General features: G+C 42.6%; 1 protein-coding gene across 5 annotated transcripts in view; it reads right to left on the bottom strand.

Moving 5' to 3' along the window:
• Dnajc6 (DnaJ heat shock protein family (Hsp40) member C6) overlaps positions 1–19,303 on the bottom strand; it is a 135,811-nt gene that overhangs the window by 39,800 nt on the left and 76,708 nt on the right. For 4 of the 5 annotated variants that reach the window (XM_028778774.1, XM_028778773.1, XM_028778775.1 and 1 more), the window contains 3 exons: positions 5,426–5,576; positions 4,387–4,436; positions 4,148–4,296 (listed from right to left, as the gene is read on the bottom strand). In XM_028778774.1, coding sequence (XP_028634607.1) covers positions 4,148–4,296; positions 4,387–4,436; positions 5,426–5,576 — 350 coding nt within the window. Of the gene's footprint in view, positions 1–4,147; positions 4,297–4,386; positions 4,437–5,425; positions 5,577–17,082; positions 17,136–19,303 lie in introns of all 5 variants that reach the window. The other variant, XM_028778776.1, reaches the window with a different exon arrangement.

A 19,303-nucleotide genomic window follows, 5' to 3' on the forward strand; every position in this document is an offset into this window, starting at 1 on the left:
GAGACTACCACGGCAGTCACTGGCCCACCATGATACTGGAAGAGGCCAAGACAACAGCAGGGCTGGAGCTGGACACCACTAATCTTGATTTTCCTCTAAGCTGTGTGCTAAGTACAAGAACCAACAGTGCAGCGGAGAGTTAGGCTGACCCACCCTGTCTGGTGTTTCCTGATTAGTATGTTGATGGAAGGCAGGTATTTCAGTCACCAACTGTGATATTCTGTTATTAACACTGTTAATCTTTGTCACCATTTACTGGGTGCTTACTTCAAGTCAGGCATTATTAATCAAATTTATCAAAATTCCTGCTAATTTATACAGCTTTAAAACCAAGAGAGTTTATCATGATACAGAAGAACAAAAAAACTCTCAGAAAAGTAAAATCTTCCTGATACAACCTGTCTTCATCACTATGATCTGTACCCCAAACATTACATTCAACCACAAATCTTAGGGGACGTGACAGAGTTCAGGTTCTATAGAGACAGAGCTAGATTCCCTGAGTCTATTAGTGACATCGATCCTATGGTACACTATTTCCAATACTGTACAATCCTTTATGCAAAATCTACCTACATTTATTAAAAGTTAGGTTTCAAAGCAGACCTAGCCCTTCACGAAACTGGAAGCAGGAAGGCATGGCTCTAGTCCTCATTTCCTGGAGCATAAGGACTAAGAAGACAGATTGTCTCAGTATGTGACAATAAGATGACAATCAGTTCACAGTTGGAAAGAGATGTACCAAATCAAAACCAGAGCTGAAGGGAACACTGGGATTTGGGGACTGCCTTCTCATAACTAAGAGTTGACAGACACAGGTACATGGGTCCAGTTCTATTTGGCCAGCTCTAGTGGAACTCTCAGAAAAGGGTTAAGGAAGGATTAAGGATACTATGTAATCTGTAGTAGGGGAAAGAACTGCAAAAGTCTAGGGTATGTGAACTCCCCGCTTAGTGAAAAAGGAAAGGGTAGTGAGCCTACAGCTGAGATGGCTTTTTATGGAGAATATATAGTTTATGCAAAGCTACTGTGTGTGTGTGTGTGTGTGTGTCTGTCTAAGTGTATGTGTATAAGAGAGGATATATATATATATATATGACAGTAAATGACTAAGCTAGAGAGGTGAAAGTCCCTCATGATGAGCCTTATAAAAACACATTCTACCTTTGCCATGAAGAGAAATGACACCACTTCTTCCATTTACAGTGTGCGTCCCTCTCTCAGGACCTACTGCATGCCTAGCTCTCACACTAAGCACCTCCACAGGCTCCATAGTTCTTATTTGCGTTCACCTTTAGAATGCCCTGCAAGTAGTCTTAAGTGCCTTGACAACAAGAACCAAATATTTCTACTATAGCGACAATGTTTCACATTTCTTGACACATCCTGTTATTTTTGGAAACATTTATTAGCCATGCTGGGTACAGTTCTGTATATAAATAAAATAAACATGGTTCCTGGTCTCCTAGGGCAAGTGAGAGCAGCCCAGGATGGATGCTCAGTATGTAATCCGTGTTCCCTTTTTGTCAATTAAGAGCAGTAGCAAGAGCTTTAGTTACACTATCCGGTGCCTTTCTTTATAAATATTTTTATAGGGCTCATTGGGTAAAGCGTTTGTTGTATAAGAATGAGAACTTGACTTTGGATCCACATAAAAGTCAAACACGTGGTGGCTTGCATCTATAACCCCAGCACTGGGAAGCAGAGAAAGGCAAGTCTCAGGGGTTCACTGGCCAGCCAGTCTAGCTAAGACCCCAAGCTCTGGGTTCAACGAAAGACCATGTCTCACAAACAAAGGTGGAGGCACAAAGAAGATGCCCCAATGTTGGACTCTGGCTTCAACATGGTCCTGCACACACACACAAGCATACAAATATATAGCATGGGGTGTGGGCTTTAGAAAAAAACTACTCAAGCATATTTTCATATGTATAAATACTTCTATAACAATTTTGTAAATTTTCTGACTTTCAGTAGGAAGCTAAGACTATCACAAACATACCAAAATCAAATGAAACTTCTATGAAATAGTGCTCAGGACATTCCATTGTCCTTTCATTGTGAAAATTATGGCATTCAGTTAGTGTCCAGATAAGAAAATTCAGCCTCAAATATTTTAAGCATAGCACTGCACATCTGTAATCCTAGCACCGGGGAGCTAAAGCAGGAAGTTCAAGACCATCTTGGGCTACGTAGCAAGACCCTGACTCAATAAAAAAAAAAAAACAGTTGTATTCCATAGACCATCAAGCTCCATTGATATTTTAATTCTCTTGCTTGGAATCAATCATATGGTAGAGAGAATAAGTTAGAAGGTTAGTTTATTATGATAGATTTTAACGAACTACATGTAAAACTCCACCAGAGTGGAAATTTCAATCCAACTATTTCAAAATGGTTATATAGATTATCTGCCTTCCTGTCTGTCTGTCTGTCTGTCTGTCTGTCTGTTTGACACAGAGTCTTGCTATGTAGCCCAGGCTAGCCTTGAACTTGCTTTGTAGTCCAGGCTGGCCATGTATTTATAATCCTCCTATTTCTCCCTCCAATGTGCTAAGACTACAGGTTTTACCAGCTTCAAAATGGTCTTGCCAGTACTTCTCAGAGAGGAATCTCCACAGCAGAGATAGGAGAGGTGTCTAAGACATCCCTTAGAAACGCAGACTCTTGCTCCACCCCCAGCCTGCTGGAGCAGAAGTTGGTGTCTAACAGGCCTTGCAAGCAGTTCTCATGCACACTGGCATTCAAGAGTGCTCTAAGAACACAAACAATTCTTAACAAAACTTTCCTATCTTGTTGACTGTTAGGACAGAAAGAGATTTGGTAGGTACATGGAACAATGCTTTTGTGGGGGTGGGGTGGGGGAACAGATGTGGAGCCTAAGCCCAGAGATTATCAAAAGCAATCAGAATCATAAGCAAAAAGTGTTTTTTTTTTCCTTTTTCTTCTCCTTATTTTTTGGGGGAGGGTACAAGGGTGGGGATGGACCTGGGAAGACTGGGACATGAGTGTGTTGGGGTACATCGTGTGCTATTCCCAGATAATCAATAAAAATACTATGTTGGAGGAAAATGAAAGAAAGGAAGCCAGACACTTGTTGTGTGGTTTGTGGCAAATTACCTCACTTCTCTGGGCCTATTATATTCTTCCCTGACAGAACTCTTGAATTGTGTGTATGGTATTGCATGTAAACCTCTCCATACTGTGTAAATACTTTATAAACATTGGTTGCAGCCCTTTGCATTATCAACATTCATGATCATATTACCAAGATGAGGTATAGGAAAGCAAGCCAACAGTCCCAGAACTTGAGCGGCAGAAGCAATTAAGCAAGTTCTAAACCAGCATGGTCTATCCTGAGAATTTCAAGTCAGCCAGGGCTATGTAGCAAGACATTGTGTCATTAAAATTTTAATTTACAAATTAAAATATCATCACCAATCCTACAGTAAAGATTGTTTTCATGCTATCCTTCATTTATAAGATGCCAGAAATACCTTACTATTTTAATTTAATGAGCATGTTCTTCCTCTTTGTATATCTGTATACTGCATGTGTGAAGTGTCCTCTGAGGCCAGAAAAGGGTATTAGGCCCCTAGGACTTGGAATTACAGCTGGTTATAAGCCACTACGTAGGTGACAAAAATTGAACCTGGATCCTTTGGAAGAGCAGAAAATGCTTTAACCTCTGAGCCATCTCACCAGCCTCAGAAATAAATTATTCTTAAATAGGTCTGTCTATACTGTTCTAACTGCGCTAGCTTCTACTGATACCCATGTAGACTTATTGAGGAAGATTAAAGGCATCATCAAAAACTATGGTTTTCTATACCAAATTACCCTGTGCAACAGTTCCGTTTATAAGCTGAGCTTCATAAACAGCCACCGAATGCTTTGAGCTGCCAGCTTCAGAGGTGTTTCATTGGCAGACACATATTTTTGTAATTATTATCACCCAAGCAAAACCTTCAGAATATTTTATAACAAGATTTTTGTGCTTAAAGGGTCTAGAGTTCATAGTTCCTCACCTCATGTGCCTGTGAAAAGGGCCCCAAGGGTATCTTTCAAGAGCAAAAGACTTTCAACCATGCAGATAGTGAAGCAACAGCACCCTCAACAATCCTTTCTCAGTGGGAAAGCTCCTTACCCGGCTGTGGAACTTGGCAGTTCGGTAAGACTTGGGTGACAAGTTGTATACTGTGTAGTGGTCAAGATGTCTGGAATCCAAAAAGCTACGGATGTCATCAACCTGATTCCTGAATCCTATGTCAACACTGTCCACAGGAAAGGACATCACTAGAAAAGGTCACACAGAAAGAAAGTTACACAGATCTGCAGTCAGGATGAACAGTACCTCAGAGCAGCCAACAAATATGAGAACCTTACCGATAATCCTGGAGGTGACGTAAGTAAAGTCTAGGTCTCCCTTTGTGTAGCTAAAAGTGAGGGAGGAGAGGGCACTCATTAGAGCAATCCAGATACAGCGAAGTTTCTCTATCACTTAAACATCATGAACCAGAACACTTCTGGTGTGGTTTGATCTCCTCGATGTCTTTCCTCTAATCTCTGAGAGAAGGCAGCCCACATCCTCTGGCTTCACCACCCACCCGTGGGTGATGCTGCCCTACACAGGCCCCTTGACGAGCAATGGCAATCTCAGAATAGAAATGCCATGTCTTTCCTAACACTGATGGGTCCAAAGTGTCTATCTACCTGGAACTCTCTTTCCTAATTGTGAACTGCTATGAGGAAAGAAGTGGCTAAGAAAAAGCAAATGCCTCTATGTTCCTTCCTACCAAGGTCCTGGTTAAATAACAGAGGAAATAGGAAAGTTTGCTTATGAAATGATTAAAATGTTAATATATTGGATTTGACATTTGACTTCTGATTCAAAACTACATATTATAACAGAAAATAAATGAATAATTGTATAATTCTTAAGAATAAAAAATCCTACTATGTTATTTATGTAAAATTTTTCGTATAGGGGGAAGAGAAATTAACTTTCCCCACTAAATAAATGTTGAAGGACTAGCATGATACAAAAGCTGTCTCCATGTCAGCTCTCGGACTGCCTGTGCACTATCTAATCTAATTCTCTAGCCACTCAGAGACACGAATCCTATCAGATAATTTGACACCTTGCCTTACACCATATAGTTTATAAGCACAGACACTGCATTGTGATCCATAATGTTTATAAAGCCAAGGTCAGTGACAATCCTATGCTAACAGACCAATGAGCTGAGACATGCATGTCATGTACCTGTAGCTTCAAAATAATTTAACATTATGGTTTATGTTGATCAGAGTCAAAAATTAGGTCACAAAGTTGACACTATGTCAGTCCAATAAGAAGTTGGCAAGCAACCAGATCCCTTGGAAGCCTGGGCTCCACAAACCTCTCCAGGAAGAATATACACACCTGGTAACAGACTGAATGACTCTGGAGGATGTATCTTTGAGGGTGTCCTTCAAGTTGTCCTTCAGGTTACTGAATAGTCTCCCTGCGCCACCTTTCACCATGTCAAAAAGGCCTCCCCCATAGCTGGGCTCCATGTCTGGAGATGAGGCACCTGCAAAGGAAAAGCATAAAGTTACTACAGTGTAGAACAGCAATCCCTATTAATCCCACAACATGCATGTCATGTCCCAGCAATTGTGGACTACTCTCAGAATATATTGACTGAGTGTTAGCAATGATGCCTATACCCAGAAAGTACAAGGTAAGTTGCTGAACGTTCAGTTTTAGGAACAGGGGTCTTCAGAGTTATGCTGTCCAATGCCAGGGCCGCTATCCACAGCAACATCTCCCTTCCATCATGACTAGAACTGTGTAGTGGTCACTGCTGTGACTTATCAGACATTTATGTCTCTTCCCTTGTGACTACATGAAATTGTACCCTTTGTGGCTAGCTCTAGTCTTCACTATTGATATTTGGGTCACGTACTCCTTTGTTGGGGTACCACCTGCTTCTCAGGGTGCTTAGTAGAATCCCTAGCCATTCCAGAGTCTGGTACTAACTAGAGATCCAGGCATCCTCTGGGAGCTGGGAACGTAGCCTCTTGACAAATGGAAAGAAGAGGTTTCAATTTTTGTCATTTGTTTTCCTGAACTCTAATCAAATGAGGTAATTTTCTTTGTGCTTACTGGCCAGAATAAAGTTTGTTTTTTGAATCTCAAGTACCTACTGTACTCTTATATATGTCTATAAATATGCCATTCTTCCATACCGATCACAAAAGCTACAGATGCCTGACGCATCGTTAGGAATTTATTGCCAAATGCTGCTGTATTGGAAATCTCCAAGAGCAGTGAATGCTGATGAATAAATGAGTGGGCACGTGAGCAAATGTTAACAGTGTTCTCTATTTCCCAGACATTCCTAGCAGCAGGAGCACTACGTGGACTGTTCATGCAGACCAGTTCCCTACAACTGGAAATTGTTTAGTATTCCTACTGAGAAACAGTGAGACAGGGTTTCATTCCGAAGCCAAGGCTGACCCAGAATTCACAGCGATCCTCCTGCCTCAGCTTCTCACGTGCTAGGACTACATGTATAAGCCACTATGCCCAGCCTATTACTCTAATTTGTACAGTAGGAGAAATGGAGTCTCAGAGAAGAAGGTAGCTCATCAACAGTTTCAGCTAACTTGAATACCCAGTCATTCATACCCATGTGTGCAATTCTAAAGTCTAAGTTAGAACTAGCCCCATCCCACCATCTCCAGCCCCACACAAGTCCACAATTCTGACAACTGTAATCAAAATAGGCTTTCCTTGCTATTTCTTCATGACTCTCCTCCAAGCCAAAAAATAGCCATCTAGAGAATTAGGTTGTTTCTGATTCCCAAGGATCATCCCAGCTGAGTTATGGACTGTTTCATTCTCTCTTGGAAGATTCAGGAAGGGTCATAAGACCCTCACCTAAGTACCCAGCTGCTCACACCGGGTGTATGCACCTCTGCTTTGGGTAGGGGATAAGCAGAGAAGACTTGAGGGTGGAGGGAATCCATCTACGCAACTAGAGGGAAGCTCTCATCCTTGTTGAGTAAACGTAAGGCCTGTTGGGGAAGAACACTCATATCCCTACTCACAGGAAGTAACCCCTCATGTACACAGGCTCTGTAATAAATCCCAGTAAACTCATTGGTTCCCTAAAGTGAATTTTGGAGGAGTCGTGCTTTAATGTGTCATTGAGGCCTTAGGGAGAAGGATAGAAAGATATTGCTTATGTCCTTTAGAAAGGAATTTCATCACCTCTGCCTTATTCATCTCCAGCCTCATAATCACCTCCTGATCTTCTCATCCTCCTAGTGTGTGTATTTCATCCTGTAGCTCAGTGCTAATATGCCCATGACCACAACCCCTAGATCTGCAAATGTCAAACCAACCACACTTATGCATTATGCAGGCAGCCTGAACTCTGGTGTCTCCTCTGCCCCACAGCTTGAGTGAAATGCCAGCTCCTGGTCTAACTGCACTGAAGACGCATGCTACAAGCATTAAGACAGCTCTCTCTTCTTCTGCTTCCTATTGTATTCCGTACTTTTCTATTGCTATGATTAAAAAACAGGACAACTCATCGATGGGAGGGTTTCTCTAGGCTTCAGTTTCCAAAGGAATAAGAGTCTATCAGGATGGGCATCCGGCCATCGAGCAGCAGGTATGTTGGCTGGAACAGAGCTGAGAGCTCACACCTCAAATTGAAAATACAAAGTAGAGGATGCTAACTCAAAATGGTGTGAATTGTTTGAAACCTCAAAGCCTTCCCACAGTGACATACTTCCCCCAGCAAGGCCACACCTCCCAATCTTCCATAAATAGCCACCAAATGGAGATCATCATGTCTGAGATTTATGGGAACATCTCGTGCAAACTACCACACCTATGAGAGAGGACTGATTATCTCCCTTTAAGAAATGCATGCATAAAAAAACAGTATCCTGTTTTTATTTTAAATATACTGAATATAGAGAAGTATAAAATGCTGTCACCAATTACACCCCAAAGTGCTCTGTCTGCACACCGTCCTCACCACTCTCAGGGAGGACATCAAGTTGGTTATCTAGACATCTTGCTGACTCGTAGTTTCATGCTGTCTCGGAATACTGAGACACAGGCCCATTAAATGATATAAATGTCTTTGATCACCAAAAACTCACTCCTGGCATCTCAGATCTCACTCTGCTCATTAGAGCCCAGGAATGCTGTAGAAGCCAGAATGACTTTCCAGAGCTCATTTATAACACTCATACATCCAAACCGCATAAGCCGTGACACAGAAGGCATAATGGCTCATTCAGGTGGCCATGCCAGCTTTTCTTAGTGAGTGACATTGGGTGTCAAGAATACAGATTCTGCGAAGGGTATTTTTGTCTCCACTAGATGAAAGAAAGGGAAAAGAGCTTTCAAAAACCTAACGGAGCATGGAGCTAAATGACACGGTCAGAGAATGGCAATGCAGAAGAAAACAATGGTACAGCAAGACTGAGCTCTGGCAATCTCAGTCACTTGTCTGTCTTTATATAGTCTAAGAAACCTCAATGACTTTCCTATGTTTTAATTGTCTGGGAACAAAAAGTCAAAAGGCACATCAGTTCATACCATATGACAATTTTCTGAAGGCTGACTTTCAATGTCTAGAAGTAAAATGCTATTGGAATTCAGGGCTAGAGGTGTAGTTCAATGATAGATCACTTGCATGGAATGCACAGAAAACAAGAGCAGAATGAGATTTGTGTGTTTACGTCTGGTCAGTGGCTGCTTCCGTGCTGCCATGGTGGAGCTGAACAGCCATGACACACCTGACAGCCTAGAATATTTACCAGCTGGTTTTTCAAGGAAATTTATTAACCTCTGCACTAGATTATCCACCTTAAATGCTAGCTATGGGAATAGTGCTAGCCAGGGTTCTCCAGCATCCAAGGATGGAAGAGGGTACCAAGGTCCGAAGTGAAAGTGTATGAGTACCATATAAGGAGAAAAGTCCCGGCCTCTGCTTCAGCTCCAGGCAGATTCTTATCTATGACATCTATGACGTTTCGTCTTTTAAAAACGTTAGCCCACTAAAGGCACATGTCAGAGCCGTACCCTGTCTCCCTACTAATCAACCCTGTGTAACTCCCAAGAATGTCTGAAATGAGTTTCCCTGGGGATTATCAGTACTTAGGAGAGCAGCATCGCAGCATTGTATCCGGCACACAGATTGCCTGACTAGTTCTTACAACACTGTTGAGTCCTGGAAAAGGATCCTCCCCCCTAAACTCCTCACTGTCTGTTCATCTATTGGCATTAACCTGGTTTTCAAGGAAGACTGGAGTAACTGAATAGTCATTTGGAAAATACACCCTTCAGAGGCTGGCACAATGTCCAGGTGCTCCCCACTGCCTTATCATGTGAGAGAGGTAGAAAAGGCAGCTGAAGCTACCCTTCATGGGGCATCGTATCCACCTGTGACAACTGAGTCATGACACTGAGAAGCATGGAGGATAGAGGTGGAAAATGTTGACAAGGGCCTCACAGCCCATAGTGAACACTATCACCCCACACACACTCCCACAGCTCAGGCAAGTGTACCTGTCAAGGGTACTGTGTGTAGTCTCACTTGGTAAATCCTAAGAAGGCATACTCTCCCGTGCAGTATTATATCATGAAAAGACTCAAAGGGAAAAAAAACATACTGACCATGGAATTGTTTTGAGTGACCAGCACTATAAATGATGCATTTTAACTTATTTTTAATTGTGTATATATTTTAGTTATGCTTCTGTTGCTGTGAAAAGACATCATAACCAAGGCAACTTATAAAAGAAAGCACTTCATTTGGGGTTCATGGATCCAGAAGGTAATAAAGTCTATGACCATCATGGCAGGGGAGCATAGTGGCAGGCAGGCATGGTACTGATACAGTAGCTAAGAACCTACATATTGAGACAACAACCATGAAGCCGAGGGGCCGGGGAGAGTGAGTGAGCTAACTGGAAATGGTGTGGGCTTTGACACCTCAAATCCCCCCACCCAGTGACACACCTCCTGGTCACACATCCCAATCTTTTCCAAATTGTCCCACCAATTGCAGACCTAGCATTCAAATTAATGAGCCTATGAGGGCCATTATCACTCAGCCACCACAAGGCGTCATGGATATACTCATTGGCCCATGGAGGCCAGCAGAGGGCATTAGTCTTTGGAACTGGGGTTACAAAATGTGAGCTATCCTGTGGGTGCTGGCAACTGAACCCAGGTCCGCTGGAAATAGCCAATGCTCTTCACTGCTGATCCATTTCTCCAGCCCCTAATGATATACTTTTAATGGTAGAGAAACTGATTGAATATTCCTAATAATGCTTTGCAGTAACTATAATTAGCTTGTGTGTATGTGTGTGTGTGTATGTATATGTAAATGTATATATATAAGCTAATTATAATTATATATATACATAAATATATACATATATAATTAACCATTAAATTACCTTGTAGAAGAATACAGATAGTTACAACTAATCATAAAAGGAAAACCAAAATATAAATATTATATGCAAAACTGGTAAGAGATAAACACTGAAGTGTAAAGAAAGAATTCAGAAGTGTTATATACTTTGGGGGTTGGAAGGATGTGGTAATCCAGGCAGTCCTTGGGCTCCACATAGGATGACTCGGAACTCCTTCCTGAAGGATCCATTTCCTCAGTGCTGAGATTATAGGCATATACCACCATAGCCACCTCATAAATCATAATTAATATAAAAGAATAACAACACTAGCCCAGACTTATGAGATGCCACTTATGACCAGTCACTGACCTAAATGCCAAGTTCACAGTGACATTAATCTTCACATTACTTCAGAGGCTGATCCACTGTTCTTTCCATTCACGCAGGAAGACAGCTTCACAGGCCCACCAAGAACCTCCCCAAGCTCCCACCATCACTGTGCTAGGGTTTGCAGCCAGCCACACTGTCCCAGAGCCCAGGCTTTTACCTACTACATTTTCAAATGACATTGAATTGTAAAGTGATTTGGGGGGGGGGGTTCTTTAAATGACAGATTTTTCTAGATTTTCTATGCCTCACAGCTTCACAGTTAAAAACACACAAAATAAGAACAGTAGCCAAGTGCTGTACTAGTATAGTTCCCTACATGCTTAATCAATGGCTATGGGGCCCTTCTGCGCATCTCAGTTCTAATAGGAAAAATTTTTTGATGGCCTCTGAGAAGCAACCTGCTTACCCCAGCCTTTTAGTGACACCTATGGCTCTCTAACTGCAAGCAGGCTGAGCACCCCTCTGCTGAGATCTATCTAAGACCTGGGTCCAGGACCTTAAGGATAGAGAAGTGATGGCAGTGAACACTTAGCAACGATCACAGGGCTGGGGCCATCAGCCCTCCTCAGTGGAGTCCTCCAGACCTCCACAAAGACACCTCCCCAGAGTCTTCCATCTGTCTTTCCAGAAATGCCTATCCCTGGTTCTAGTAACTGTTACTGTTCAGGGTCTACTGGCTTGTTAGGTAACACTGATAATAGAATCTGGTCATGTTCACATTCTTTTTAACCAGGGTTTTTCTTGTGTGTGTGTGTGTCTGTGTGTGTCTGTGTGTGTCTGTGTGTCTGTGTGTGTGTGTGTGTCTGTGTGTGTGTGTGTGTGTGTGTGTGTGTGTGTGTCTGTGTGTTTAAGTGTCACCATGCTACACTTGTCACTTGGCATCTACAAAGTTGGTAGGTGTAGGAATGAGATCTTAGACCACAAAGTGCCTTGGCACGCACCATCACAAAAGGCTTCCTTATCCCAAGGTAACAGATATTTCAGTCTTGATTTCCCAGCAATTAAACAAATAGATCATGTAGACATAATAATAAGATTTCTTATTAAACGGCCTACTGCCTTGGCTTCCAGAACCACTGTTCCCTATTCAGCCTACTCCAGGGAGCCTTCAAGGAGAGGATATGAACTCTGGGGAAAGATGTCTTAGGCTTGAGAGTGGGTCTTCCTACTCAAAGCCTGTATAAGCTGGAGCAGATCATTCTATTCCCCCAGGACTCTTTATTCCCTTCCAATGGAACCAACTAGAAACAAAAATTTTGCCACATGCTCATGGTATCAATAGGATCAAAGGAGACCATGTATACTGATGATTTTAAGAAACAAATCCTTTTATAAATGATCAGGAATTGTAGTTTGCATCCTTAGAAATTCAGCTCTCATAGTAAATGATGCCAGGGATTGCCTACAACAGCAAGCCAGAGAGCCCATATATGCAAGCACATGAAATAAGTTTAACACATAGAAAACTAAATAAGTAAATTTAAGCGAAAAGTATTTGATGTTCCCTATGCCAAACAAGGAGGTAGGGACTAAACAAAGCTGGCAGTATTAAAATGCAGCCTGCTTATTAGTCAGAGTGGGTTCTGATCTCACTTTGCTACTAGAAGGGCATGCAGCCTACAGCTGCTATATAACAGTCTTCTGACCCTCAGGAAAGAAGCACCCACATGCAGCTGTGGGAGGACTGTGGGAGCTAACGTTCTGCTCTCAGCTTACACTCAGCCATATTGTGAACACCCAGTAAATGACAGTTAGCAGAGGCTGTGGAGAAAGCTGTGACTGATGCAGCCAGCATCACAAAGGGCTACATTGTTCTGATTCATAGTTGGGACAGCCAGACTGGAGAGCGATACAGCAAAGAGGGCCCTCTTTCCAGAGCTTCTAGATGCTGTGCATATAAAGTTTTTACTGTGGGGATTCAGAATCAAAACTGTTTAACAGAAGCAGAACTTTCTATAACTCTGAGGTTCTATTTTGTATCGTGTAGAGCTCTGGTATGGGGCACCTATTATAAGCTACTGGCAGAACACTAGCATTCAGATTTGATACTAGGACATGGATTTGATATCAGCATTTTTAAAATATTATGTGACTTATGTGAATATAAAATATGGAAATGAATCACATGATTCCCTAAGTCCCCTCCAGATCTAAAACCCTTTGATGGTATCATCTTCGTAATAGATTATAATAGAAAGACTTCCCATTAAGTATTCTAATCTAGGCACTCTATTAAGTAGTTTCCATCAACTACAAAATTAGACCCTCATACTATGCACATGGGCATGTAGCATCTGTTGTTGTCAACTTGACACACCTGGAAAGAGGTATCCTCAGCTTAGGAATTGCTTTCACTGGATTGGCTTTTGGACAGTTCTGTGGCATTGTTCTGATTGCTAATTGATATACTCCTACCGTGAGTTGGAACATTCACAGGACTGTGGACCTGGGCCACTGTATGTGAACTAGGAGCAAGCAAGCAAGTAGCATCTTCCTTCCGCGGACTGCTTCAGTTCCTGCCTCCAGGTTCTTTCCTTGAGCTCCTTCCCCGGCTTCTCACAATGATGGACTATAATCTGAAAGCTGAAACAAACCCTCTCCTCCCCCACATTACTTCAGGTGTATCACAGCAACAGAACGAAAGCAGCATCCCTCTAGGAAAAGCTGGGCTCTGCTTAGGTTTAGGAAGGATATTGACAAAAGGAAAAGGCACAGAGGATTGGCCCCCTCCAAGGCCTCAGTTATTACCCACCTCCCAACCCTGCTTCCTTTTGTGAGAGTCTTTGTCTTTCATGCCCCCCATGCCATTTCCCACATTACTTTGCAACTCTACCTCAGGATTCAGAGCAGACTGACGTGCATAAAAATGACTGAACAACCCTGGCTCCAGGACTCCAGTAAAAGAGAGCCAGTTTCATGCTTTTTCACATCTCCTGAGGGGCATAGAGGACCCAGCAACACAGTAAGGGCTCAGTAAACATATGAGATACTAATGTTTGATGAGAGGACCATAAAATAGATAAGGATAGTGAATTAAGAAACCAATACTAGCCATTCTTTCCCAAAAAGATCTACAATATTAAAGAAAAAAAAATGTAAAAGCCAGGCATGGTGGCTTATCCCTTTAATCTCAGCACTCAGGAGACAGAGGCAGAAGGATCTCTGAATTTGAGGCCAGCCTAGTCTACAGAGTGAGTTCCAGGATATCTAGGGCTATGGGGGCCCAGGAAGAGATAAGAGTAGGAAGAACAAGAAATATAGTGTAGATGAAAACCATACTGGGCCCCAAATTTGAAACTAGGCTCCAACTGGCAATCCAAACTCTACCCAACAAAGCCTCATGTGAAACAATACTCAGATGGTGTCTGTTCAAGCATAGCCAGTAGGCAATAAAAAAAAGCTCAAAGAAATAGACCATAAGATGCTCCCAATGTTGGAATTAGCTAACAGATACTTTAAAGCTCATAAATATCTTCAAAGAGCTTGGGGGGAGGGGAAGTCTTGAAAAAGAAGTGGGGAAGGAGAAGGAGAAAGGGGGATTCTAGAATTGAAAGTAGAAAATAAGAAATAAAAACTTTGTTAAATAAACTTGAGGGCAGAATAGAGAACTGATCGTTGTAGTGGTGGCAGTGGCAATACGTGCCTATAATCTCTTAGATGAGCACTTAGTGGCTCTCAACCTTTCTAATGCTGCAACCCTCTAATGTAGTTCCTTGTGTTGTAGGTGGTCATATTCCACAGCTAAAGAACCACTGACTTAAAAAGTACAGAATAGGAGGACCATTGGTTTAAGGCTACTCTAGGCCACATAGCAAAGTCTTGTCTTGAAAAACAAAGGCTGAAAACTACAAGAACAAATTAGTAAATTTTACGACATCAAGCAGGGTGAGTGAATGACCCTTAGGTTCCAGAGGGCTTGGAGGTCAAGCAAAAGAATGTGAACTTTTCACCAAACTCTTTGTGTAACTGCTTGTAGAGTGTGGTCCTCGCCCTAACACACCAATAGCAAAATACAGGGGTCAGCAGATTTCCAAAGAGCTGTTCATACAGGCGATTTTTCTGACAGGGAGATTTCCCCAGAGCTACAACATCCTTTGGTGCAGCAGTTCTCAACCTGTAGGTTGTGACCCCTTTCACAGGAACACCTAAGACCATCATCAGAAAATACGGGTATTCATATTACCATTCATAACAGTAGCAAAATTATAGTTAAGTAGCAACAAAAGAATGGTGTGGTTGGGAGTCACCACAATATGAGGAATTGAGTCAAACATTAGGAAGGTTGAGAACCATTGCTTTAGTGTTCATTTCAAAAGCCAGTATCCCACCCCAAGTCACCTGAAGGAAATTTCAAGGCAGTTTTTCAGCATATAATCTAATTCTCTCAAATAAATGTGGATGTAGGACCCAGTAATAGTCTGTGGTAACTCATACAACGCATAAAAATGTTCAGTGAGGCTCGGCGAGTTGTAGGAGAACACAGCCAAGTGCTGACTAAACAGGGAGGATGAGAGATCAGAAGATGAATCTACAGGCAGAAAAAAAATCCACAGCAAGCACTTGGAAGAAAATCTGCTACTTAACTACAAACAGAACCGACTACATAGCAAATAAAGGCACTGTCCACTAAGCCTGACAACCAAAGTTCTATCCTGGGGACCAACATGATAGAAAGTGAGAACTGATTCTACTTCAAGCTGCCCTGTGACCTCCACATGTACTCCGTGACATGCACACACACACATAAAAAATATATAATTAAATAAAATTTAAGGTAACTGGCTATTGCTTCATTTCATGGGTCTCAATGACAAAGAAAACTACCACTATCTATTGGCCCAACTTCTAGCATGCCTGTGGTTTAGGAAACACTCTAATAAATGTAACCTTATCTCCTCTGTGTGGACACACCAATCGCTGAGCAAATTCAGTCAGTGAGCTTGCTGGTGCACTTCTGTGCTTAGCTAGACTGAGTAGCCAGCCAGCCAGGTTTAAACTTTACTCACAGCAGCCAATGGATCACAGGCACATGGTTCCTACCTTCTCTCTAGGCCCCTCCCATTCAAAAACTGACATTCTCTGTGCTACTTTCCCCTAAGAGTCTGAACTCCAATGGCAGCTCCCTGATAACCAGGAAAAGAGAAAAGGCATTTGCTACAGGCATAGTCTGACTGAGAGAGTCTAGGCCAGCTGGGTTTGATAGTACCTGCTGCTAGTCAAGCACTTGGGATGCTGAGAACATGGAGGGATGGAAAGTGAGATCCTGTGCTGGGTGAGACAAAGGAAGAGAAGGGAGGGAAGGGAAGGAGAGGGAGAGGAAGAGATGCTTTGTGAGCAAACAGACCTGGATAAACAACACTCACCTTCCTTTTTACCTATATGATGGACAAATTACAATCTGCTTAGATCTCAGTTTTTCCAATTGCAAATTGGAAACATCCTCCAGCCGTGTACATGACAAGGATCTAATGAAAAGACAGATATGAATCTATCTATCAACTAAAAGGCATCACAATTCTTGCTTACCTACCTAATCCTGTGTGGGGCAAGGGGTAATAAACAATAAAAGGGAAACCAAAAACACCACAAGGAGAGAAATGAAAACATGGTGTGCATCATAGGACCACCACATCCTTCATCCTTTTGGGGTCAGGAGAGGGGAGGGGAAGGTCACTAGGCTTTTGTGTGACTACTGCAAAGAGGAAGCCTAAGAGGTCTTCCCCGAAGAGCACTTCACAGGGTAAATCTACCACACATAAAAGGCACACTGTTTGCGACATTTACAACCCAGCCAAGGGTACCTTGAGGTGCACTTGAGTGTGGCAGTGCTGGCTGGACCAGACAGTACTCAAGAGAGCTTACCACCTGGAATGCTGGAGGCTTTCACTCTACTGGAGGCTTTTATGCTGTGTGGATTTAAGTAGAGAGGCCACACCCTTAGGAAATGGTCCTGAAATCCTCCTGTGTGCCCCATCCTGCCAGCCTCCTTACCAAAGGAGTCTCTCTCCCTGCTCCCACTGCCAGCAAGCTGATCTGGCTGTCTTCCTTGTTTAATTATGCTCGAATAACCCCGACAAGGCTGGCTGAGCCTAGCTGCAAATCATGACAGTGGAAATCCTAAAATAAAAGCAAGATTAACGACATGACCTCAGTCTTGACATGAAGGTCCATTAATTGGAAATCATGGCCTTAATTGAATTCTAGGCATAGCATTGCCATCTGGATTAAATTTTCTGAAGCCTATTTTGTCACCTCTATCAAGATAACTGACATGTGCCAATGACAACTAAGCCCAATACTGAGCTCTGTAGAGAAAGACAGGTAATTGATTACTTCCCTGGCATGTTAGTTACCCAACCGTCAGATCAGTCTGAAGTCATACTTTGAAGGGGCTATCACCATCACTTCCACCATTCTGCTTTCTCCATGGTCAACCATGTGATGTGTAACTTCCCTGAACCTCTGGCTTTGAGATAACAGATATTAAAAGAAGGAAACACACACAGGCACGCATGCACACACACACACACACACACACACAGACACACACACACAGAGTCCTCAATAAGTTATCCCCCATATTCACTTTTTTAATCATCAGATATCATTACCAAAATTAGGGATTGGGGGAAAGAGCTGTGTGACCCTTTTGATACTCGCTGCAACCTAACTGGCTACAAAAATGACACCACAAATAGAATAGAAAATTCAGTCACACCCAGCACCTCCTTGAGCTCAAAGCTGCATCTGTCTCTGCTTGACCTTTGACTTGATTCCAGTATCTCTTCTGTTTCCAGCGGTCTGCCAGTGAGCTTGTGTCTGGTTTGGGGACAGAGACACATATCCCAGCACAGATGGGTGAGTAAAAGAGAGGAAGGCTAGCGCCTAGGAATGAGTGACTTCTATAGCATGCTGCCTACAGCACATACTGCAGCCCAGATACCACATCGGTTCTTCACAGAATCAGGCATCTTGCTCATGTATTCGAGGCATGGGAGGTGAGACTAGGAAACTCAGTGGTTTTCATCCCTAAGAGGCTATAAGGACAAACTGACCTTCAAAGGAGACAGACAGCATCTGAAACCACTGCAAAAGATATGCAGATGATTCTGTTGAAAGCTTTAAGACAAACTTAAGAATAAGCAAGAAGGGCTGAATGAAGCTATGATGGATATAAAGCATCCAGCACAACACTTCCCAGGATGAGCAGTCCAAAGAAGAATATTAAATTGAACTGAACTGAACCTGTCAAGAAACCAAAAGCTCTAACTCACTTTTCTTTCTTTCTTTCCTCTCTCTTTTCCTTTGTTTCTTTCTTTTCTCTTGTGAGTATATGTTTTTCTGTGGCATATGTGCAACTGTTTGTACTTGCAAGTGAAGGTCAGGGTGACACTGGGCATCTTTCCCAATTACTCTCTACTATTGTTAATTTATTTTTCATGAAATTCATTCATTCATTCATTCATTTATTTATTTATTTATTTATTTATGTGAGGTGGGAATATGTGTGTTTCAGTGCACATGACGAGGTCAGAGGACAACTTACAAGAATTAGTTCTCTCCTCCCACCATGTAGGAACTGAAGATCAACCAAGTCTTCAGGTTTGGCGACAAACACCATTATCTGCTGAGCTATCTCATCTGCCCTGCCTTAGCGTTTTGGAACAGGGTCCCTCATTGAACTTGAGCTTGCTGATTGGCTAGACTGGCTGGCCAAGGAGCTTTAAGGGATCCCCTATCTCCACATCTTGCAGAACTCAAGGTTACAGATATGTGACTTGCTCAGTAGCCTGGTTTTTACACAGGGGCTGGAAATGTGAACTCAGTTCCTTCTGTTTGCATAGCAAACACTTTATCAACTGAGTCATCTTCCTAGCCCCTCAATTCATTTTCAAACCAGCTGCAATCACACTGAAGTACAACTGTGTGCTAACAACAGTGGCCATTGTCTATTAACCACATTCTCAGTGCGCCCCAACCACAGCCCTACATCCATTACCATGACATTTTTCAGATTAAGCTTTAGCATTCCTGTAGGACCATGAAAGGCAGCCTGGTTTCTGGTGGAGCACAGCCTGGAAACCCCGGTGATGGCAGGTGATCCTGAGGGACCTCAGGTGAACCTAAGGGACAGCAGGCGTTTTGCCATGCCCCCAGACACTAGGCTCCTGACACAAACTCATAGCCCTCCATAGATTTGTGTCCTTCACTCACATAAGGGCAACGCCCTTAGTCCCTCCACAGGTAGAGGACTTGACCACAGGCCACCTAGCCTCAAGACAGACCTCCATATAATTGAGATACCTAAAGGCCAGAAGGGTTTAGCCAATTAAGCTTTCCTTCCCAGACACTCCTCCCTGCAAAAGGTATTTAACTTCAGGCCTGTCCTGAGAAAACGGGGTACAGTTTTCTCATCTGCTTTCCTCCATGACAATAAATGTCTTAAAACCATGGACTGTCTCTTTTCATCGGG

The sequence above is a fragment of the Grammomys surdaster genome, unplaced genomic scaffold (genome assembly GCF_004785775.1).
Source record: "Grammomys surdaster isolate TR1022 unplaced genomic scaffold, NIH_TR_1.0 341, whole genome shotgun sequence".
Taxonomy (NCBI): domain Eukaryota; kingdom Metazoa; phylum Chordata; class Mammalia; order Rodentia; family Muridae; genus Grammomys; species Grammomys surdaster.